This window comes from Somniosus microcephalus, chromosome 2 (genome assembly GCF_052327205.1).
Source record: "Somniosus microcephalus isolate GS21.2 chromosome 2, FLI_Smic_1.0, whole genome shotgun sequence".
In the NCBI taxonomy this organism is placed as follows: Eukaryota; Metazoa; Chordata; class Chondrichthyes; order Squaliformes; family Somniosidae; genus Somniosus; species Somniosus microcephalus.
This window is the reverse complement of record NC_140988.1, coordinates 80,300,523-80,323,961: the sequence shown is the minus strand read 5'-3', so window position 1 is coordinate 80,323,961 and position 23,439 is coordinate 80,300,523. Positions and strand designations below refer to the sequence as shown.

At 47.5% G+C, this 23,439-nt stretch overlaps 2 protein-coding genes across 15 annotated transcripts in view; one reads left to right on the top strand and one right to left on the bottom strand.

Moving 5' to 3' along the window:
• Positions 1-23,439, bottom strand: part of rapgef2b (Rap guanine nucleotide exchange factor 2b) — a 1,083,630-nt gene that overhangs the window by 315,989 nt on the left and 744,202 nt on the right. The gene's annotated exons all lie outside the window — the stretch shown is intronic.
• Positions 11,799-23,439, top strand: part of LOC147122779 (folliculin-interacting protein 2-like) — a 98,781-nt gene continuing 87,140 nt past the window's right edge. For 3 of the 4 annotated variants that reach the window (XR_015081605.1, XM_086010665.1, XM_086010657.1), the window contains exon 1: positions 11,883-12,047. Coding sequence is in view for 2 of the 4 variants with exons in the window: in XM_086010665.1 (XP_085866791.1) it covers positions 11,959-12,047 (89 nt within the window). In the remaining 2 variants the exon portion in view is untranslated. The other variant, XM_086010673.1, reaches the window with a different exon arrangement.

Below are 23,439 nucleotides of genomic sequence, written 5' to 3'. Positions count from 1 at the left end.
TGTCGCACAGCTTCCACAATGGCCTGGGCCTCCTTTTCGACAGAGGAGTGTCGAATCTCGGGGCCCCGGAGGGTCCTTGAGAAAAAGGCCACGGGTCTCCCCGCCTGGTTAAGGGTTGCAGCTAGGGCAAAGTCGGATGCGTTGCTCTCCACTTGGAAAGTGATGGACTCATCCACTGCGTGCATTGTGGCCCTCGCAATATCTCTTTTTATGAGAGTGAAGGCTGCACAGGCCTCTGCTGCCAGGGGGAAGGAGGTGGACTTGATGAGGGGTCTGGCTTTGTCCGCATAGTTGGGCACCCACTGAGCATAGTACGAGAAAAACCCTCGGCATCTCTTCAGTGCTTTTTGGCAGTGGGGGAGGGGGAGCTCCATAAGGGGGCGCATCCTGTCGGGGTCGGGGCCGATGACTCCGTTCTCCACTACACAGCCGAGAATGGCAAGGCGCTTGGTACGAAACATACATTTGTCCTTGTTGTATGTTAGGTTCAGCCGCTGGGCCGTACGGAGGAATTTCTCTAGATTAACATCATGGTCCTGCTGGTCGCGGCCGCAAATGGTGACGTTGTCTAGATAGGGGAAAGTGGCCTGGAGCGCGTTCTGGCCAACCATCCAGTCCATCTCCCGTTGGAAGACTGAAACCCTGTTGGTGACGCCGAAGGGAACTCTGAGGAAGTGGTAGAGACGACCGTCAGCTTCAAAAGTTGTGTACTGGCGGTCCTCAGCCCTGATGGGGAGCTGGTGGTATGCCGACTTCAGATCAATCGTCGAGAACACCCGGTATTGTGCTATCTGATTGACCATGTCAGATATGCGGGGGAGTGGGTATGCATCTAGCTGGGTGTAGCGATTGATCGTCTGGCTGTAGTCAATAACTAGGCGCTGTTTTTCGCCAGTCTTCACGACCACCACTTGTGCTCGCCACGGGCTGGTGCTACTTTCAATAATCCCTTCCTTCAGGAGTCTCGCTACCTCGGATTTAATGAAGCTCCTATCCCCGGCACTGTAACGCCTGCTTTTGGTAGCGATGGGCTTACAGTCGCGGGTGAGGTTAGCGAACAAGGAGGTGGGGGGGACTTTAAGGGTGGAGAGGCTGCAAATGGTATGCGGTGGGCAATTTAAAAGCTGCTGGCTGCAGACTGTGAGTGGGGGGAGGGGTCCGTCGTACGCTAATGTGACACTCTTAAGGTGGCTCTGAAAATCCAACCCCAGTAGAACGGCAGCGCAGAGATGGGGCAGGACCAGGAGTTTAAAATTTTTGTATTCTGTGCCCCTTACTGAAAGGGTCACTACACAGTAGCCACCGACGTCCGCTGACTGGGCTTTGGAAGCCAAAGAGATCCGATGGCGCGTCGGCAGGACCGGGAGAGAGTAACTGCGCACCGTGTCGGGGTGGATAAAGCTCTCCGTGCTCCTGCTGTCAAAAAGGCAGGTAGTGGCGCAGCCGTTTACCGTAATGTCCATCATGGACCTGGACAGTTGATGAGGGAGAGATTGGTCCAGCGTCACGGAGGCCAGCATATGGTCGAGCGAGTCGATGTGGTCGTCAGATGAGGCGGTGGTTGAGTCCGGGTCCCCCGTGGTTGAAGTTGGAGACGTCCAAGATGGCGGACAAGATGGCGGCGCCCATGATCCCGATCCCCACGCGGCTGGGGGAGCCCAAGATGGCGGACAAGATGGCTGCCCCCACGGTTCGCACGCGGCGCTGCTGGCGTTAGCGGTTTTACCTTTGCAGGCGCTGACATAGTGTCCTTTCTTCCCGCAGCCGGAGCAGGTAGCGTTTCTCGCCGGGCAGCGTGCTCTGGGGTGTTTTGCCTGGCCACAAAAATAACATTTCTGTGCCTTGGACATCGCAGCAGCAGTTGAAGGTGGCGGTCCCATGACCCAAGGTTGTGGCGTCCACGTTGCGGAGCGGTTAGGGGAGAAGGCGTCCATATTCCTGTGGGCCGCGTTGAGCGAGAGCGCGAGGGACACTGCCTTTCTCAGGTCCATTTCTCCCTTTTCCAACAGTCTCTGCCGGGAGTAGTCGGACCTTAGGCCCACAACGAAAGCATCTCGGATCAGTCCCTCCGTGTGTGCTGCGGCTGATACTTCTTTGCAATCGCAGCCTCGGCCGAGTATCCGTAGTGCCTGTAGGAAGGCCTCCACCGATTCCCCGGGCTGCTGTCTGCGGGATCTTAAGAGGTGCCTGGCATAGACCGTATTTACCGGGCGTGCGTATTGCCCTTTTAGCAGATCGATAGCCGCCGCGTAGGTCGTCGTGTCCTGGAATATTGTATAAACTTGGTGGCTCACCTTTGAGGCCAGGATTTCCAGCTTGTTTTCGTCCAGGGTCACGGTTGAGGCTTGCAGGTAGGCCTCGAAGCAACGCAGCCAATGTGCGAATTTGGCAGCCGAACCCGATTCTTGGGGGTCTAGGTCCAGGCATGTTGGTCTGAGGGCTCGCAGCAGCTCCTGCTGCTCAGCGTTTGTTGTCGACATTTTGTTTTTGCTAATAAAATTGATGCGCTATCAATTACTCATAAAAGACGGAGAGTTAGGAGAGTAACTAAAGGCTTTTATTAGCAAAGAACAGAGCATGCCTCTCGTGGTTGACTGGGTTCCAAGAAGGCAGGGGGCTGCAGGGCAATCACCTTTATACCTGGGCCTGTGGGTGGAGCCAGGGGCGGAGCCAGCAGAGACATGCTGAGGCATGCATAGGTACAACAGTGTGTAACAACAACAACGGTGAACAACAATAACAGTGGTTTACCACAGTCCTGCAAGTCATGGCCGCAGATGGTCACATTGTCCAGATATGGGAAAGTGGCCTGCAACGCATTTTGATCGACCATCCGGTCCATCTCCCTTTGGAAGACGGAGACCCCATTGGTGACGCCAAAGGGAACCCTAAGGAAGTGATAGAGGCGGCCGTTTGCCTCAAAGGCAGTATACTGGCGGTCCTCAGGGTGGATAGGGAGCTGGTGGTACGCTGATTTCAGGTCAATGGTCGAGAAGACGCGGTACTGCGCGATCTGGTTGACCATATCAGCTATGCGGGGGAGTGGGTAAGCGTCCAGCAGGGTGTAGCGATTTATTGTCTGGCTGTAGTCGATGACCAGGCGCTGCTTCTCGCCGGTCTTAACGACCACAACCTGGGCTCGCCAGAGGCTGGTGCTGCCCTCAATAATCCCCTCCTTCAGGAGCCGCTCCACTTCGGTTTTAATGAAAACCCTGTCCCCGGCACTGTATCGCCTGCTCTTTGTGGCGATGGGCTTACAGTCGGGGGTGAGGTTAGCAAACAGTCGGGGGGGGGGGGTGACTGAGTGTGGAGAGGTTGCACCTGGTGCGCGGCGGGCAATTTGGAAGCTGCTGGCTGCGGACTGTGAGTGGGGGGAGGGGTCCACCGTACGCCATCGTAACACTTTTAAGGTGGCACTGAAAATCTAACCCCAGTAGGACGGCAGTGCAGAGGTGGGGCAGGACCAGAAGTTTAAAATTATCGTACACAGTCCCGTCTACTAAGAGTGTCACCACGCAGTAGCCGCCAATGTCCGCCGACTGGGACTCGGAGGCCATCGAAATCCGCTGGTGCGCAGGCAGGACTGGGAGAGAGCAACGCCGCACCGTGTCGGGGTGGATGAAGCTCTCCGTGCTCCCAGAGTCAAAAAGGCAGGTTGTTTCGTGACCATTTACCTTAATGTCCATTGTGGACCGGGCCAGTTGGTGCGGTCTCGCTTGGTCCAGCGTAACGGAGGCCAGCGTAGGGGTCGGTGTGTCGCTGCGGGTATCAGATGAGGCGGTGTTGGGGGCCTGCTGTGTCCCAGCTGGCGCCCAAGATGGCGGCGTCCATGATCCCCATGTGGCTGGAGGCGTCCAAAATGGCTGCTGTTCCGGTGGTTCGCACATGGCTGGGGAGGCCCAAGATGGCGGCGCGCACGGCCCACACGCGGCGCTGCTGGGGTTCGGGTTGGCTTTGGCCCTGCAGACGCTGGCGTAGTGTCCCTTCTTCCCGCAGCCCGAGTAGATCGCATTTTTCGCCGGGCAGCGCGCTCTGGGGTGTTTGGCCTGGCCACAGAAGTAGCATTTCTGGCCTTGGGACACTGCTGCGGTAGTTGGGCCGTTGCTGGGATGTGGCTGGGGTGGCACGGCGCTATGAGACGGTCCTACCGTGTCCCAGGCTGTCGTTCCCCGCGGCGTCCACGGTGCAGAGGAGTAGGCATCCATGCCCCGGTAGGCTGCGTCCAATGATAGTGCGAGTTCAGAGGCCTTGTTGAGGTCGAGGTCACTCTGCTCCAACAGTTGCTGTCGGGTGTAATTGGACCTGTGGCCCGCTACAAAAGCGTCCCGGATAAGTTCCTCTGTGTACACGGCGGCCTTTACATCCTTACAACCACAGGCCCGGCCAAGCACAGACAGTGCCTGAAGGTATTCCTCGGTCGATTCCCCAGGTTGTTGTTTACGACTCCCCAGGAGGTGCCTGGTGTACACCTCGTTCACTGGGCGCGTGTACTGGTCCTTGAGGAGCTTGAGAGCAGCCGTGTACGAGGTCGCGTCCTGGATGACCGAGTATGCTCGGTGGTTCACTTTGGAGGTCAGGACATCCAGTTTGTCCTCATCCGATTTGACCGTTGCAGCGGAGGCGATCAGGAATCTTTCAAAGCACCTAAGCCAGTGAGCAAACTTGGTGGATGCGTCCGCCTCCCGATGGTCTAAGTCCAGGCATGCTGGTGTGAGGATCTTCTCCATTATAAAAAAATCTTGTTAATAAAATTGATGCGCTATTAATTACTCAAAAGACTGAGGTTAAGCGAGTAACTAACAGGCTTTTATTAACAAGAGAATGAAGGTGTGCCTCGAGTGGTCGACCAGTCCAGAATACAGAGGGACTGTGGAGCAGTCACCTTTATACCTGGACTCGTGGGAGGAGTCAGCCGAGACATGTACAGACATGTACACAGTGGAATACAAACACCCACACGGGCAGGTATAACAGTGGTTTACCACACCTACCTATCTACATGTATCCCAGGATAGATATAGTGGCCTGGAGTTTCCACTAGGGGCCCAAAGAGTTAAATGCGCCCGGAATGCGCTGGACACTGCACCTGTTTTGCGGAGATGGAGTTAGGCCCAATTTTCCACTCAAACTCATTAGCATAAGTCCAAATGTAAAATCTCCCATGAATCAGCACAATCAAGTAGCGTAATCGATTATAACAACAGAGAATGCTGGAAAAACTCAGCAGGTCAGGCAACATCCGTGGAGAGAAATTTGAGTTGACGTTTCGGGTTGAAACCCTTCTTCAAAACTGGAAAGAAAATAAAAAGATCGAAGGCAAAGCTGCGATCGAACAAAAGAAGAAAAGGAGACAATAAAAGGTATTAGAAGCCAGATGAGATGGTAATGGGCCCGTGGAGACAAAAGGCAGCTGAGATTAGGTGTGAAGTGTACTGGCAGGATAAGGACAGCTGCCAGGTGAGAGAGAGAAACAAAAGGAAAGGAGGGGGGTGGGGGGGGGGAAGGAGGACCCAAAACAAAGATGTGGATAAAATATAAGCAAAAATGTAATGGGGCCGAGGTTATGATCTGAAATTATTGAACTCGATATTGAGTCCGGAAGGCTGCAAAGTGCCTAATCGGAAGATGATTTGCTGTTCCTCGGGTTTACGTTGAGCTTCCGTGGAACAATACAAGAGGCCAAGGACGGTGAGGTCCGAGTGGGAATGGAGCGGTGAATTAAACTGACAGGCGACCGGAAGCTCGGGGTCACCCTTACGGACTGAATGTAGGTGTTCTGCAAAGCGGTCACCCAATCTGCGTTTGGTCTCCCCAATGTAGAGGAGACCGCATCATGAGCAGTGAATAAATCAAATCAAATCAACTTTTATTGTCATTGTTAGTGCACAAGTGCAGTACAACGAAATGTAGGCTTGCGGCTCCCGAGAGTGTACAATTTGGATTAGGACACTTAAACATTTGAACATACATTTGTACATATATATTAGCATAAACATGACCATAATAAAGTGCATCGGCAGATGTGCAGGCTTTAGTGTTTATTTGTGGAGTTCAGTAGGATGACAGCCCTGGGAAAGAAGCTGTTCCTAAATCTGGTCGTACGGGTGCGAATGCATCTGTAGCGTCTTCCAGATGGTAGGAGGGCGAACAGACTGTGGCTGGGGTGGGTAGGATCTTTGATGATGGACCGTGCCCTCCGTAGGCAGCGTTTCTGATATATATGTTCTATGGTCGGTAGCCGGGTGCCGATAATGCGTTGGGCAGTTTTGACTACCCGCTGCAGGGCTTTCCGGTCATGGGAGCTACAGCTGCCGTACCATACCATGATACAGTTTGTCAGGATGCTCTCTATAGTGCAGCGGTAGAAGTTAGAGAGGATCAGGGGTGACAGATTACATCCCTTCAGCCTCCTCAAGAAATATAGGCGCTGCTGGGCCTTCTTCACCAGAGAGGAGGTGTTGAGGGACCAGGAGAGGTCTTCCGTGATGTGGACTCCGAGGAACTTAAAGCTGGCCACCCTTTCCACCTCCGCCCCATTGATGTGGATGGGGGTGTGACTTCCACCTTTGGACTTCCTGAAGTCCACGATTATTTCCTTTGTTTTCTTGGTGTTAAGGGCCAGGTTGTTGTCGGCGCACCACTTCACGAGATGCTGGACCTCCTCCCTGTAGGCTGACTCATCGTTGTTGGTGATCTGGCCTACTACCGTGGTGTCGTCTGCGAACTTGATGATGGTGTTGGAACCATTAACAGCCACACAGTCGTGGGTGAAGAGGGAGTAGAGGAGGGGGCTCAGCACACATCCTTGTGGGGCCCCCGTGTTCAGGGTCGGGGGGGGGGAGGTGTGGTTACCTAATTTGACAGACTGGGGTCTGTTTGTTAGGAAGTCCAGGGTCCAGTTGCAGAGGGAAGTGTTCAGGCCAAGAGTTTGGAGTTTGGCGGCCAGCTTGTTGGGGACGATAGTGTTGAATGCTGAGCTGTAGTCTATAAACAACATTCTGATGTAGGTCTCCTTACCATCTAGGTGATTCAGTGACGAGTGTAGAGCAGTTGTGATTGCATCCTCCGTTGATCTGTTTGCCCGATAGGCAAACTGGTGTTGGTCCAGAGCAATTTAATACAGTATATTAAATTGCAAGAAGTACAAGTGAATCGCTGTTTCACCTGGAAGGGGTGTTTGGGGCCCTGGACAGTGGGAAGGGGGGAGGTATAGGGGCAGGTGTTACATCTCCTGCGCTTGCACGGGAAGGTGCCAGGCGAAGGGGAAGGGCTGTTGGGGGTGATAGAGGAGTGGACTAGGGTGTCTCGGAGGGAGCGGTCCCTACGGAATGCTGAGAGGGGAGGGGAGGGGAAGATGTGTTTGGTGGTGGGATCACTTTGGAGGTAGCGGAAATGGCGGAGGATGATCCGTTGAATGTGAAGGCTGGTGGGGTGAAAGGTGAGGACAAGGGGAACCCTATCGTGGTTCCGGGAGGGAGGGGCAGGGGTGAGGGCAGAAGTGCGTGAGATAGAACGGACACGGTCGAGGGCCGTGTCGACCATGGTAGAGGGGAATCCTCGGTTGCGGGAAAAGGAAGACATGTCGGAAGCACTGGTGTGGAAGGTGGCATCGTCGGAGCAGATACGGCGGAGGCGGAGAAACTGGGAGAATGGAATAGAGTCCTTACAGGAGGCGGGGTGGGAGGAAGTGTAGTCCAGGTAGCTGTGGGAGTCAGTAGGCTTGTAGTGAATATTGGTCGATAACCTATCCCCAGAGATGGAGACGGAGAAGTTGAGGAAGGGAAGGGAGGAGTCAGAGATGGACCATGTGAAGGTGAGGGAAGGGTGGAAATTGGAGGCAAAGTGAATGAAATTGTCTAGTTCGGGGCGAGAGCAGGAAACGGCACCGATACAGTCGTCAATGTATCGGAAAAAGAGGTGAGGGAGTCTTTTTGGTAGTGGGGTCATGGTCCAGGTGAAAGTAGGAGGAGGTGTCAGAGAGTTGGCGTTCAGCTTCCGCTAGGTAGAGGTCTGTATGCCAAACAACAACAGCACCACCCTTGTCAGCGGGCGTAATCGATTATTTACTGGAACATGGCCAATGGGTTCTCAAGATGACTGAATTTAAACTATTAATTTGTTCAAGTATTGGTGCAGCTGAACAAACAGACTAATTTGTGGTTTCAATTGACTGCACGTCACGGGTCTTATGTACCAAAGGCAGATCAATTGACTGAAACTGAACTAATTTAAACTGAATTTAATGTAATTTAATGTAATTGTAGCATCAGTATGAGAAACAGACCTGAGTGAGATTAACTGTTGTTCACTTCAACTGCAGATCATTAACAGTGGATTAGTGTGACGACACGTGCCTGTGCGCCTAAGAAACTGGACATAATGTGATGGACACCCCTGAACGGACGCCATTCTGCCCTGGGGGTGTGGGCGGGGAATGCTTCGGGCGAATGGACTTTCGAACCAGTGCAAAAGATCCCGGAAACTCCAACTTATGCTTAAAATTTTGCGATCTTTTGCACTATTTCGTTTCATTCGGGCCAGATTCTGCTGTTATCCAGGCGGAATTAATGTGGTCAGGTGGGAAGAAAAGTGGGAAATTGAATTCAGTCCAGAGAAGTGTGAGGTAATGCATTTAAGGAGGGCTAACAAGGCAAAGGAATAAACAATAAGTGGTAGGATACTGAGAAGTGTAGAGGAACAGAGGGACCTTGGCGTGCATGTCCACAAATCCCTGAAGGTAGCAGGACAGGTAGATAAGGTGGTTAAGAAGGCATATGGGATGCTTTCCTTTATTAGTCAAGGCATAGAATATAAGAGCAGAGAGGTTATGCTAGCACTGTATAAAACACAAGTTAGGCCACAGCTAGAGTACTGCATACAGTTCTGGTCACCACATTACAGGAAAGATGTGATTGCACTAGAGAGGGTACAGAGGAGATTTACAAGGATATTGCCAGGACTGGAGAATTTTAGCTGTGAGGCAAGATTGGATAGGCTGGGGTTGTTTTCTTTGAAACAGAGGAGGCTGAGGGGAGACTTACTTGAGGTGTATAAAATTATGAGGGGCCTAGATAGAGTGGATGGGAAGGACCTATTTCCCCTAGCAGAGAGGTCAATAAGCAGGGGGCATAGATTTAAAGTACAGGTAGACTATCCTTTATCCGAAAACCTCGGGACCAGCCGTGTTTCGGTTTTCGGAGAATTTCGGATTTCGGAAGGTGGGTCGGGGGGGGGGCCGGCGGGGGTCCGCGGGGGGGTCGGCCGGGGGGGGGGTCGGCGGGGTTCGGGGCCGGCGGGGTCCGCGGGGGGGTCGTGCGCACGACTTACGCTGACGCTCAGCGTAAGTCGGTGGGGGTCGGGGTCGGCGGGGGTCGGGGCCGGCGGGGGGGTCGGCGGGGTCCGTGGGGGGGGTCCGCAGGGGGTCGTGCGCACGACTTACGCTGACGCTCAGCGTAAGTCGGTGGGGGTCGGGGTCGGCGGGGGTCCGCGGGGGGTCGTGCGCACGACTTACCCTTTATCCGAACTTCCAAAACCGGAACCCTCTAAAAACCGAAGGTTTTTTCGTTCAGCGTAAGTCGTACGACTTACGCTGAATGAAAAAACCTTCGGTTTTTAGAGGGTTTCGGTTTTCGGAAGTTCGGATAAAGGGTAGTCTACCTGTAATTGGTAGAAGAATTAGAAGGGAGTTGAGGAGAACTTTTTTCACCCAGAGGGTGGTGGGCATCTGGAACTCACTGCCTGAATGGGTGGTAGAGGCAGAAACCCTCAATGCATTTAAAAAGTGCTTGGATGGGCACATGAAGTGCCGTTACCTACAGGGCTACTGACCAAGAGCTGGAAAGTGGGATTAGGCTGGATAGCTCTCTTTCGGCCAGCACAATGAGTATGCCTGCTAAAAGCTCCCCAGACCTGAAACAACAAAGTTCTGCCACCTGCAAGTGATAATTGGTGAAAACTCCTTTTTAATGGTAGAGCTGCAGCTGTTAGTAAGTAATCCAATTGTGAGCCTACCAGATTACCTGCCGTGTTCCAGAGGAGGCGTGTAGGATGAGGGAAATGTCTAAAAATCAGAAAGGCCTCTCAAAATGGGATTATAGAGGCAATTAAGTGGTTGTCAATGGCCTTAAGGGCCTATCACACCTCTTGGAGGCGGGATGGAAACAGGGTCTGAAAACATGAATGTGGGAAAATTGCTCGGAGGCGGGATGGAGGTGGGACTGGGCCCGGCCGCCATTTTTTGCGGTTTTGACAACTCACACGCCTCCAAAACCGCCTCCTCGGGCCTGGTAAAATTGAGCCCTATGCCTCTATTTATAAAGCCAAGGATCCTGAATGCCTTTTTAACAGCCTTCTCAACTTGTCCTGCCACCTTCAAAGACTTGTGTACGTACAGCCCCCAGGTCTCTTTGTTCCTACACCCACTTTAAAATGATACCAGTTAGTTCATATTGCCTCTCATTTTTCCTACCAAAATGAATCACTTCACACTTCTCTGCATTAAATTTCATCTGCCATGTGTCTGCCCATTTCACCAGTCTGTCTATGTCGTCCTGAAGTCAGTTACTATCCTCCTCACTGTTTACTACATTTCTGAGTTTTGCGTCATTGCAAACTTTGAAATTATGCCCTGTATACCCAAGTCCAGGTCGCTAATATATATCAAAAATAGCAGTGGTCCCAACACCGACCCTTGGGAGCGACCACTGCACACTTCCCTCCAGTCTTAAAAAACAACTGTTTACCACTACTGTCTGCTTTCTGTCCCTTAGCCAATTCTGTATTCAGGCAGTCACTGCCCTTCAATCCCATGAGTTTTAATTTTGCTAACAAGTCTACTATGTGGTACTTTATCAAACACCTTTTGAAAGTTCATATACACATCATCTGCACTACCCTCAAGAACCGTCTCTGTTACTTCATCAAAGAACTCAATCAAATTAGTCAAACACCATTTGTCTTTTACAAATTCGTGCTGGCTTTTATTTATTAACCCATAATTTTCCAAGTGCCAATTAATTTTATCCCAGATTAATGTCTCTAAAAGTTTCCCCACTACCAACGTTAGGCTGACTGGCCTGCTGTTGCCAGGTTTATCCCTCTCCCCTTTTTTCAACAGGGGTGAAACATTTGCAATCCTCCAGTCATCTGGCACCATTCCCATATCCAAGGAGGACTGGAAAATTATGGCCAGAGCCTCCGCAATTTCCACCCTTACTTACCTCAGCAACCTATGATGCATCCCATCTGGACCGGTTGACTTTTCTACTTTGTGTGCTACCAAACTTTTAAGTAACTCCTCTTTATCTATTTTAATCCATCCAATTTATCTTCTACCTATTCCTTTACTATGACATTGGCAGCATCCTCTTCATTAGTGAAGACAGATGCAAAGTACTCATTTAGTACCTGAGCCATGTCCTCTGCCTCCACAAGAGGTCCCTTTTTGAGCCCACCCTTCCTTTCACTATCCTTTTACTATTTGTAGCTACAGTGCACTTAACTACTGCTTGGCAACTCAGTGCCAGTTGTTTGCTGCATTATGGTTCATATGCACTTGGTTAACATGTAAGTAGATCCCAGCAGCACGAACACTAAAACAGCTCATCATGAAGCTGGACCTTCGCCCGAGCCGTTCGTGTTTCAGAAGCCACGTGTGGAAGTCGTGCTTCCGAACGCCCTGGTATCCAATGACTGCGATTGTAGGACGCGTGGGGCGTTCGGGTTCGGTCCAATGACAACGCACCCATTTGTCCGCTTCTGTCCAATCAGCAAGCGTAGCGCCGAGGCCGCGTCCAATGAGAAAGTTGGTCGCGGTCGGGGCGGTGTCCAATGGGAGCGCGCGCTGCGGCTGGCAGCCGAGCGCCAGTCACATGACAGTGAGTGTCTAGATGGAGTTGTTTAACTTTTATCTACAATGCTGCCGAATGATTTTATTTTGTACCAGTAAAATGGTACAAAATGGCTCCGACCCTGCTGCAGAAGCTGTTTAATAAAAGGGCAAATGCGACGTCGCCTTCGAAAAGTTCCAAGGAGGGTCCGGGGTTTAGGTAATGTCGAGTGAAAAGCTTGCTGTGGTGTAAGGGGAGCTGGAGCAGGGTATTTGGGGACATGGCTGCTGGGAGGAGAGCTGGGGTCTCCGTAACATTTGGTAACAGAAAGAGGAGGCGTTCCAAAATGTGTCTACGGTTGTGAAAATCTCTGGAAGTCTGTAATAAGTGCTGGTTTATTGCTTTTGGCTTGCAGTTAACCTATGTTGCTACCTATTTGCTATGATCAAAATTTATTACTACTAAAAGGACACACTTTTCTGTTGGTCTTTGATATATCGTTTATATAAAGATAAAATAATTAAAAACTGTGATGTCCCCAGGTTTATGGTAGGTTTGTTCAGAAATGACTATATTTCCACCAAATTTCTGTAGATTGATGACCTGTTTGAGTTTTGTACTTTTGCAGTTTGTATTATAACACCATTGGACTGAAATATTAATTGCAATTAGCTACCTCTGGAGAAATAGCTTGTATTGCTTCACAGTACTGTAATGGATATCAGTTAGTAATTAGCATGGAGATTGTTGTGTGTTGATGCAGGAGGTTAAGTTTTAATTTTCAAAAAATGGGTTGAAAAATGTGCTCCTTAACACTGCTGTACCTGGTGTCTGATTTTTGGGGTGGCGCTACCAATCCTTAAAATAAAATAGATACTTGCTCTTTCAGCATTATCTATTGTAACATACTCTCTTTTAAAAACTTCCTCTGCTTTGTAAATTTTTCAATTACTCAGCAGAAAAATTTTCTTTGGTGTTCTACAAATGAACTTTGCTGAAAGCACCTTTACTACCTTTTGGTAGTGTTGCCAAAAATTGCAAGTGTATTTTGAGAGTTCAAGAATACTTCTTCAACTGCTCTTCTCTGCACAAAACTAGAATGAATGTTGATCAGGAAGGTTGGCTCCATGTTTTGCAGTTATAGAGTGTTAGTTCAAGTATGGAAACACTTGATTATAACTGTTTCATAAGGTACAAATTGAGAGAGTATTGAGCACTAGTCAAAAATATGTATATCTTAAACATTTAATGTAGTGTAGCAACTACTGTTTTCAATAATCCTTGAAAAATTGAGGCATAATCCTGCTAGTTCACCAGTGTCACAAGTTTCATTGGTTGACTGAGGGCACTTAAGTGAATATCCAAGTAAAAGTTGACCCATAGTTCCCTGCTAAGCATCTTAAAGTGACCAGTGTGAAGGATTCAGAATTGAGTCTGTTGATGCACCTGACTTAAGCATAGTATAGAGTCCAATTAAAATGCTGGCTTGAGGATTTTGTGTTCAATTTTTTTTAAATTATTGTCTTTAAAGGGAAATAATTAGACATGCAAGGATATGGGGGACTGTAAGAGAGTTGTATTTGTAATTAAAGGCAGTAACTGGTGTTTTGTACTGAGATTTGATTTTCATCCAACAGATTAAGGGAATTTAAATCAATTTTATTTCTAGCTTTATTAAAAAGTCAGTTCTGTATGTATTTGGGGTAGGCCTTTCACCATTAAACATTTAATGTAAAATATTTACTCATCTATTTCTTCACAAAGTGTTCTGGTTTTGATTTGTGCTCCCTTGCTAGATTGTGTTGAATAGTGAAAGTCTTCCTGTGCCGTTTAGTTTTTCCCGCTACTTTTGAGCAAGTACAATTTTGGGGGAAAATAATGGGGCATTGTGACCATATTCTTGAGGAGCCTTTGCAGCTCTCTGCTAATAATTGACAGTTATTTTCCCCCCCCGTCAACTTCCTCTCCCTTCCCTGAAGCTATTAACCCCTCGCTGTGGTTTGGTTCCAAGAGGGACCTTGGGTCCCTCTCTTTCTTCCTTCCCATCCCGCCCCTCCATGTGGCCATTCTTCATGTTTGAACGTAGTTGGTGAATGTCAGCAGCACATTTGTCTGAGGTACATCATAACTCAGCTCAATGCCTACACATGCAAACTTCCAGCAGCAGTTACTAGATAGTAATTAGTAACAGGAGCCTTTTCCACTAATACCTCTGCCCCATAATTTAGTTTATTTTTGTTGTAAACCTCTTGTGGTCTCCTAGTCATTGTGCTATGTTGGGTACAAAATACAGCAGTACTGTACATGCTGTCTAATTGGAAATCTGTTACTGTAAGTTATGATATTCTCAACAATTATGATAGACGGAGAAAATTTACCAAAAGGTTAGCTTTTGAGTTGTGTTCAGATTTGTGTCTCACCTACTGTAACAGTCATTCCAGTCCTATTGTGCTGCAGCTAGACTTCAACCAGTAGGATAGCTTTGCTGTAGCATATGTTGTGTTCCCATTCTGGGCTTAGCCAATTTTTAAATAAAAGTGCCACGAGAATCTGAAAACAAGTTCCATTGTATTTTTGTTTATCTCCAGCCTTTCGCTCGTGACTTTTTCCTATTTCAGTCGTGTGCACAGGAGTCTTAAATGCTAATGTCTTCAGTATGTGAGATCATTTTTTTTAGCTGCTAATGATGTAAAACATTCCTTTGATCAGTGCACAGAAATTATGGGTGAGACAAACCTAAGGATTGAATGCTGAGCATTCTTGGACTCATTTCTGGCCTGGCAATGTTCCATTTGCTGTATAAGGGGAAGGGCACACTGTGCCTTACTCATGCTTCAGCACACATGCTGATGGAATTATGTCATGAGAAGTGGTTCAGAATAATACAATGTATAGATCTGGATTGCCACACAACATACAAAAAGCAATCTCGAGTATAATTTTTAACAGTCGTGTGGAAGCTACTTCCATTAAAGCTCAGTTGCACTTTGTAGGATACCTGAGCTTGGGTCTCAGATTCAACTGACATTTATCGTGGGGTAGGAATAGGAGGGAGGGGAAAACTCGGCTGGGTTGAGCAAAATAGCTGGAAAAAGTTGCCTTCTCTCATTCTCAAAAGCACTTCTTGGTGGGAATAGCAGGGAGCCTTAATGGCTGCATCTGTGGGAATGGTAATAGACCCATTCACACTCCTGATTCAAAATGTTTGATATCCTAGTTGTATTTTTATAACTTCACTAACGCAAATTACATCCCACGTTTTGTCATGTGCCAATTTTTTTTAAATTTGAATTACAAAACGTTTTATTGTGACTTTCCGTGAATGAGTCACAAGTAAACTGAGTTGGAACCTAGTGGAATTTCTTTTAAAATCTTATCGACCAAACATGAAAACCAAAGATAAGGTAATAACCTTATCTGAATGCTGAAGTTCTTAATATGCCAGAGCTTTGGCATATTAAGAACTTCAGCATTATATGGAATGTCTGGTGAAACTTGCCCGACAATCTTTCGGATGCGATCTTAAACCGAGGCCACATCTGCTCTCTCAGGTGGGCGTAAAAGATCCCATGGCACTATTTCAAAGAAGAGCAGGGGAGTTATCCCCGGTGTCCTGGCCAATATTTATCCCACATCCAAGAGCTAAAAACAGATTCCTCAATCAACATCGCTAAAAACAGATTATCTGGTCATTATCACATTTCTGTTTGTGGGTCCTTGCTGTGCGCAGAGTGGCTGCTGCGTACATTACAGCAGTGATTACATTTCAAAAGTACTTCATTGGCTGTAAAGTGCTTTGGGATGATTTGAGGTCACGAAAGGCGCTATATAAATGCAAAACTTCTTTCCCAACATCCTGTACAAAATGGTATCTAATCTTGCGTGCATTATTTAGGTGGTGGTGTACTGTCATTAGTAATCTGTCCTCCGTTTTATGTTTTCTTTCACTGTTGGCAATAAAAACAGAAGCTCCTCTTCTGCCTCTGACAGACCAATTGTTTCATTTGGCTTCTCTGAGGTGCATGGCCATGGAGTGTTTGACACCCTTCTGATATTTTTCCTATTTCCCATGCAGAAGTCTATTCCTTTGGCATAGGACCTCCAAAGGTGTTCTACCTGTGGTTCTGAACTCACTATTTCAGGAATTTTGAACTAACTTTACAGACCAGTTTATTGCATCACCAGGCTGCTCTGATGTCTGAGATGTAGTTTTAGGATTACGTGTGTATTGCAGACACAGAAGGTTCTTCTGCAATCTATTTGTCCTACAAGTGATTTATCACCGTTATTAATCGTGCTGAAGGCCACTGGTGTGTGGTTTTCTTAGGGGAAAAAATGGATGGAAACACTGAGAAAAATCTTGGAAAATCATTTAATCCCACGTACTAAAAATAGAATTTGACTTTGCCCAGTCCCAGTAAACTACTAGCCCTGATCATGCATGTTCTAAACCAGGAATGCAGGCAAGGTGGTCCTTTTAGTCTGCACTGTTGATTTTAGATCTATGTTCATGACCCAAAAAGAACATTTTCATCTCTGTCCTAACAGGATTCTCTCTCTCTCTCTCTCTCTCTCCCTCTCTCGTAATATTGCTAACAATCTGCAGTATGTTAAGATTCAATTCCCATGGAAACTAGTCTTTACTCTTTGGATGAAACAAGCTGGTGCTATGAAGTGTATAATGGAAGAACATCCTGTGTATTAAATACAAGCCAACTGGAGCCTGGAGTTTTTGTCATTAAATAATGACTTTAAACTGTATTTCTTTCAAGCGTGACCGAAAAATCCCATGAATGCTACATCCACACAGATGCCAGTGGTTGAACTGTAGGGTTCTTATACAACGAAAGTGTTACCGGTGAGCTATATTCCTGTATAAATCGTGTGTGAGGAAAATCACAAACTCTGTGCTATTACTGAATATTTTAGATTTACAAATTTTACATATTTCAAATTCAGATTAGGTTTATTTGCCATATGTAACAAGTACAATGGAATGCTTGTTCCCCGTAGGGACGCGTCAGCTATACATACAGCGCCGCGTTCAGAGTCAATACAATGGCTTCCCGTGCAGTGGGAGCATGATGTCCCTCAGCCGCTCCGTCGTCCTCTTCACCGCAGCCTCCTCCACGTGTGGTGGCCTGCTTCTCCCGCTCTGGCCACCATGCCCGGCTCCCCCCCTCCCATCCGGACTGCGAGTTACCCGAAATGGAGCTGCCGGCCGACGTGCTGCAGCGTGTCGTGAGTCTGCTGCTGCTGCTCGTTGCGCTGCGCTCCTCTGCCCGACTCGCCGAACACATCGTCGGGATGTGAATGCTCCAATGCGGCCTCTTCACCGTCGCCGGCTCCACGGCCCGGGGCCTACTTCTCTCTCTTCACGGGTCGGCCTCTGGCCGCCATGTTCGGCTCCCCTCCTCCCAGTTGGAATTCTTCCCACTGAGGAGCTGCCGGCCGATGTGCTCCAGCGGGTCGGCTTGGCTGCTGTGTGGGTATTTGGTTTTGATTGATTTCCCTTGGAAAGTCTCTAAGCCAGAACAAGCTAGCCTTTCTTGGCCCATTAATGGACATCCCTCATTCCTTTAAGTGGGGAACGACATTCAGTCGGGAATGAATTTTCTAATACTGTTTTAAAATGCTTCGATCAGGACTGAGGTGCTGGCAATGGTGCTGAGTCCCTGAAGGAGAGCCACCTGCTTCAGGTGATCAGCAGAGGGGTCTCTTCCAGCTGTGTAGCCTGCAAAGACAGGTCTCTTTGGCATCGTGATAGTTCAAATTTAGAATTTTTTGTAAGAAAGACTGGTATTTATATAGTGCTTTGTATCAGAGAAATATCTTAAGTGCTTCACACAAGTTACTTTCTGAAGTACAATCACTGTCATGTAGAAAATTGCGAGTTTGCACAGCGCATGAGCTCCCAAACATTTGATTGAATGACCAGTTAATTTTTTTATTATGGTTTTGGCTGAGGGAAGAATATTGGCTAAGACATTGGGAGAGCTGTCTTTTGAGAAATGTCATGGAATCTATAATGTCCACCTGAACAGGGACATGGGGTCTCTGGTTAACCTCTCATCCAAAGTGGGTTACCTCTGACAATGCAGAAAGTCCTCAGTACTACGACACTGGACTATTGATCTAGATCGTGAGCTGAAGTCCTAAAGGTTAAATTAATTGTACTTTTTTTAATATGAAAAAGCACCTTTGAGGGGTATTTGTCCAAACTGTTTCCCTTTCAATCTACAGAATCTGATATTGAAGATCAGATTTTGTGCGATGTGGTGGGAATTCTTCCAGTTTTATTTCCCCCCTCTCCTGAAAGTTCAAATTCTATGGGTGCTGTAGTCCTCCAGTCGTAACCCAAATGGATATACTAGTGAGTTTGAATAGTGAATGCTGGCAGGCGATGCCTCTGCATTACAGCCAGGCCTGATCAACAGAACCCTGCCTAACTCGTGGCAGCACGGTGGCATAGTGGTTAGCACTGTTGCCTCACAGCGCCAGGGACCCGGGTTCAAATCCAGCCTCGGGTGACTGTCTGTGTGGAGTTTGCACATTCTCCCCGTGTTTGCGTGGGTTTCCTCCCACAGTCCAAAGATGTGCGGGTTAGGTTGATTGGCCATGATAAAAATTGGCCCTTAGTGTTAGGGGGGATTAAATACGTGGGGTTACGGGGATAGGGCTTGGGTGGGATGGCTGTCTGTGTAGGGACCGGGTGCTAGGGTTTGGATGATCAGCCATGACTTCGTTGAATGGCGGAGCAGGCTCGAAGGGCCGAATGGCCTGCTCCTGCTCCTATCTTCTATGTTTCTATGTAATTCCTTTTTCCCTCTTCCTAGTTCAGGGTAGAGGGGAAAATGAGTTAAGCAATTGTTTGGCTAAACCTCCTGTTTTGGCTGAGAGCTCGGCACAGCTTGAGAACTGACCCTAGGACCTTCTGATCCATATTTTGTAGTGCCTTTATTTGCATGAAGGAGAAAAGCTCTGAGTTCAAGGGAGGGTTCCATGATATAAAAGGGATTAGAAAATGGAGAGGGTGGAGGAAATGGTTTCTAAGACTGTTTTGAGGCATGTACAAAAGAAGTCCTAGATGTCTGACAGAAAACCAAAACATAGTGGCTGAATGAAGAAGTTAGAAATAACTGTAAACTCTTCTTGGTCTCTCTTAAACTTTCAAAAGGTAATGGAGACTGGGTGTTTTACAAAAGTTAGTTGAGGGTGAGTAACACAAAATGGTGACTATGACCATAGAATGGCAGATCATAGATGCCAGCAAGAGAATCTAAAACAACTTTGTTGTGTAAGTAGATCTGCTAGATGGATCCTATTAAGGTAGAAGTTGGATAGACACATTATAGGTAGATCAAAAAATGGCAGGTGCCAAATTAATTTGTCTGAAATGAAGATTGGAAAAAAATTCCAGATGCAGTCAAGCCAATTCGGCAATGCTTAATACATGCTTCACTGATGTCTGTTAAAGAACTAAAACATTAATGACCCTTTTTCCAAACTGCCAGGAACATTACCACCCAATTATCAAGAAAATACTGAGCTGCTAGTGACTAGGTAAACTCGGTCACTTTGGGATTCAGTTGGCTCAGGGGTGACACCCCTGATTTTGGAGGGTAATAAACCATTTGGCAGATTTATAATCCTATACCAGAGATATGCTGGTCCATAGTATTCTGTATTGATAATTGGCCAGGCACCCTGACTCATTAATGGGACTTGGGAGGGCTATACCACTCGACCTAGATAATCTGCAAGCCTGTGCTCTTAACAGGTAATGTGGTCCTAGCTGGAGTACCAGTGGGAATCTTGCCAGTGCGCTCTTCTCGGAAGCTGTATAGTTTTAGCTGGTTAAACTACTGCAGTATCTTTGCGCACACAGTTCAGTGGGTTTGTGTAATGGGATTGTGTCCTAATGGGGAGAAAGTGTGCACTCTATCGGCCAAACAGAAACTTCACCTGTGTGGCGCACATAATGATGCATTTGTTTGGGTGCCAGGTACCCAGCGAACGCCTCAAAAAAATAATCGAGAAATTGCACTTTGGTAGTAAATTTAATTTTGTTAGGGCTGTTCCTCCCACCGCCCCCAATTTTCTCCCCTTTCCTTGAAGACGTTGATTTGCGTTGCATTGCAGTTCCATAATTGCCAGAAACCCTTTGGTATTTTTTTCCAAGTGATCACTATCACTTTTTGGGTTTAATGTTTTCTAACTAGAACTTCAAATGGTCTGTTGAGTGTTTCTCCAATGACTCAGCTGGTTCAGTGAGTGAGTATTGAACCATATAGACCAGGCTAGATTCTGGGTCTTTGCTGAGTTAATGGATTTTAGCTAAGGTGACATTAGGGGTGCTACGTTTTGCCTTCTGGTTGGGGAGGTGAAAATTGGTTTGGTTTTCTGCTCTTGAGTTCCCAGTGACCCCATCTTTTTATTTAAAAAAAAGCGCACATGTGGAAATTGAATGAAGTCAAGTTTGAGCTTGGTTATGACCCTCTCTTTCCCCCCCCCCCCCCTCCCCCTGAATAACCTCAAGACATTCACCTTCTAAACTCACTTGTGAAGAATGGTCACTTGGGCAAGGTACTGGAAGATACCTGGCATCAATACCCAGAAAGGAGTTAGAAGGTTGGGAGTGAAGAAAATTTGTGATGAAAAAGATTTTTTAAATAGACTTGCTTCACTCGCCAAGTAATGAAACTCATTATGTAAACCTGCCTGTATATATATCTCATTACTTGATGTCATTATTTCACTGAGTTTTGGAAAGAAAGGTGACTAAATGCTGTTAAACATTTCCTATTTTATGGGTGACGGGGACATGGGTCACCATTTGTTCCCTAGCAAGGACCATGTGAAATGATATTTAGAACTGGATGGAAAAGAAAGGCTTCCATTGGTTTTTGAAAAACATTAGTTGATTTCTGTCCCATTGCTTAGTCAGAGCAGAGAAGAGATTAGGATCAGGTTACAGAGGAGATCTCTTTTCAATCAAAAGGGGAAAAAAGCTAAAAGTTGTTTCTTGAAAAACTGCATTGTGAGTCCTTTTGAGGATTTGACTTATCTGTGTCTCTTGGCTAGTGTGGAGCAATTGGCAACATTGCAGGCGATCTACTATATTACAGACACAGATTTTTAATATCGCCGTTATTGCAGGGTAAATCTGACAGCAACTTCTGGCGTTCTCGCATGTGCAGTTAAATACGCAAGTCCAGAAGTTGCTGTCAGATACTCTGTTCCTCCACAGGGTGTGCTGTTGCAGTCCTCGCCAATAGACTGCACTGAAATCACTGCAACGGTGTGAACTTGGGGTACTTACCCACTAGTTCCGCATTAAAAACAGTTGATAAAGTTAGGGCTGGTGCATTCAGGAGTAAGTGAGTGTTAATTACTGCTGAAAAAACGCTCTGTCCCTGAAAAAATAATTTTACAATTGTGGAGTCTCTTTCCCTCGGAAGAAAATTAATTTTTTAAAACTTTTTTTTGTCTCTTTTTATCTCTCTGCCTTAATCCCATCTGTATTTTGCTTTTTCTACATTTAAATCTAATTTATTTTTCCTGGTTTGGACTCTGCGTGTCTGAGTGAGGATACTTTAATCTGGTTGAAGAGCCTTGCTGTTGGTTGCTCTGTTCAGGCGCTGCGCTGGAAAAGATGGCGGATTGGTGGAAATCTCCACTGGCGAGCCCGCGTAAAGTCCGTCAGTGAGATGAACGGCAAGTGCCGTTCCTTCACAGTTGAATGCAAAATTGAGCCATTAAGCTGCCCTTGATCTTGAAGAGACATTTCCATAGATGTTAGTTATTCATATATTTTTAGTTGAGTGTTTTGTACAGATCTGTTGAGGGGAAATTATTTTATCCACATAAAGCAGTCCATATGGAATTTACCTTTTTGGGAAAAAAAATGTGGGGGAAGGAAGTAGGAGGGTATTAGTGCTACTTCTGTAATCTGTGCATTCAAGTACCTGTATTTATAACTGTTTTAACTCCTCATGCTGCTAGTTTAGTAATCTTGACACTCCAGCAGCTTTGTTAATGCTATATGCTGGATTAAGGTTATCGCACTGTGTACTGGTGACGATTAACCTTCCAAAATCTACTTTACAGGGGCTATTTTCGGTTTTAACAAACTGAAAGCAAAGTTATGTTAATGTATAATTTTCTTAATTCATTGTTTTGTCGGGATGACTTTTTGATTGCCGTAGGAAAGTTTTTCTTTTGAAGGTGAAGGTTGGCAAATTTGCAACTCCATGAACAATTAAACCATACAGACAAGAAAGCCCCAAATTTGATCCTCATTCTGAGCTTGGGTTGCTAACACTCGTGCTCCTGCTCATGTATGAACAAAAGCTAGTTAGATGAGGTACTGGAGAGTGGCAGGAGCCTGTAGTACTGTACCCCAGCAAGAGTCCACCCCTTCAAGGACGGGGAGGGGAGAAGTGTGGGAGGACAAAGTATATGATGTACTGAATGATGCTCTTTTCTCTTAGGCAGTCCCTCGGAACCGAGGATGACTTGCTTCCACATTAAAAATGAGTTCGCAGGTGACTGATGAGTCCACTGTGGGACCTACAGTCTCTGTCGCGGGTGGATAGGGTGCTTGGGTTGACGTGCGCTCCTTGCACTTGGCTTCCGCTTGCTCCCGGTGAAGAGACTCGGTGTTCGGCGCCTTCCTAGATGCTTCTCCTCCACTTTGTTTGGTCTTGGGCCAGGGATTCCCAGGTGTCGGTGGGGATGTTACACTTTTTCAAGGGGGCTTTGAGGGTGTCCTTGAAGCGTTTCCTCTGCCCACCTGGGGCGCTCTTGCCGTGCCGGAGCTCTGAGTAGAGCGCTTGTTTTGGGAGTCTTGTATCGGGCATGCTGACAATGTGACCCGTCCATCGGAGCTGAATGAGCGTGGTCAAAGCTTCGATGTTGGCCTGAGCAAGAACACTGACGTCGGTGCGCCTATCCGGCCAATGGATTTGCAGGATCTTGCGGAGGCAGCATTGGTGGTACCTCTCCAGTACTTTGAGGTGCCTGCTGTACGTGGTCCATGTCTGAGTCATACAGCAGGGCGGGTATCACTGCTGCTCTGTAGACCATGAGCTTAGTGCCGGATTTGAGGTCCTGGTCTTCAAACACTCTCTTCCTCAGGCGACCGACGGCTGCACTGGCACGCTGAAGGCGGTGTTGAACTTCGTCATCGACGTCTGCCCTTGTTGACAGTAGTCTCCCGACGTATGGAAAGTGGTCCATGTTGTCCAAGGCCTTGTCGTGGATTTTGATAATCGGGGGGCAGTACTGTGTGGCGGGGGCAGGTTGATAGAGGACCTTTGTCTTTACGGATGTTTAGTGTAAGGCCCATGCTCTCGTACGCTTCGGTGAAGGTGTTGACGATGGTTTGGAGTTCGACCTCCGAGTGAGCGCAGACGCAAGCGTCGTCTGCGTACTGTAATTCAACGACAGAGGATGGGACGACCTTGGATCTGGACTGGAGGCGACGGAGGTTGAACAGTTGCCAGTTTGTTCTGTAAATTAGCTCCACTCCAGTGGGGAGCTTACTGAGGGTGAGATGGAGCATTGCAGCAAGGAAGAGCGTTGGTGCGATGAGACAGCCTTGCTTGAC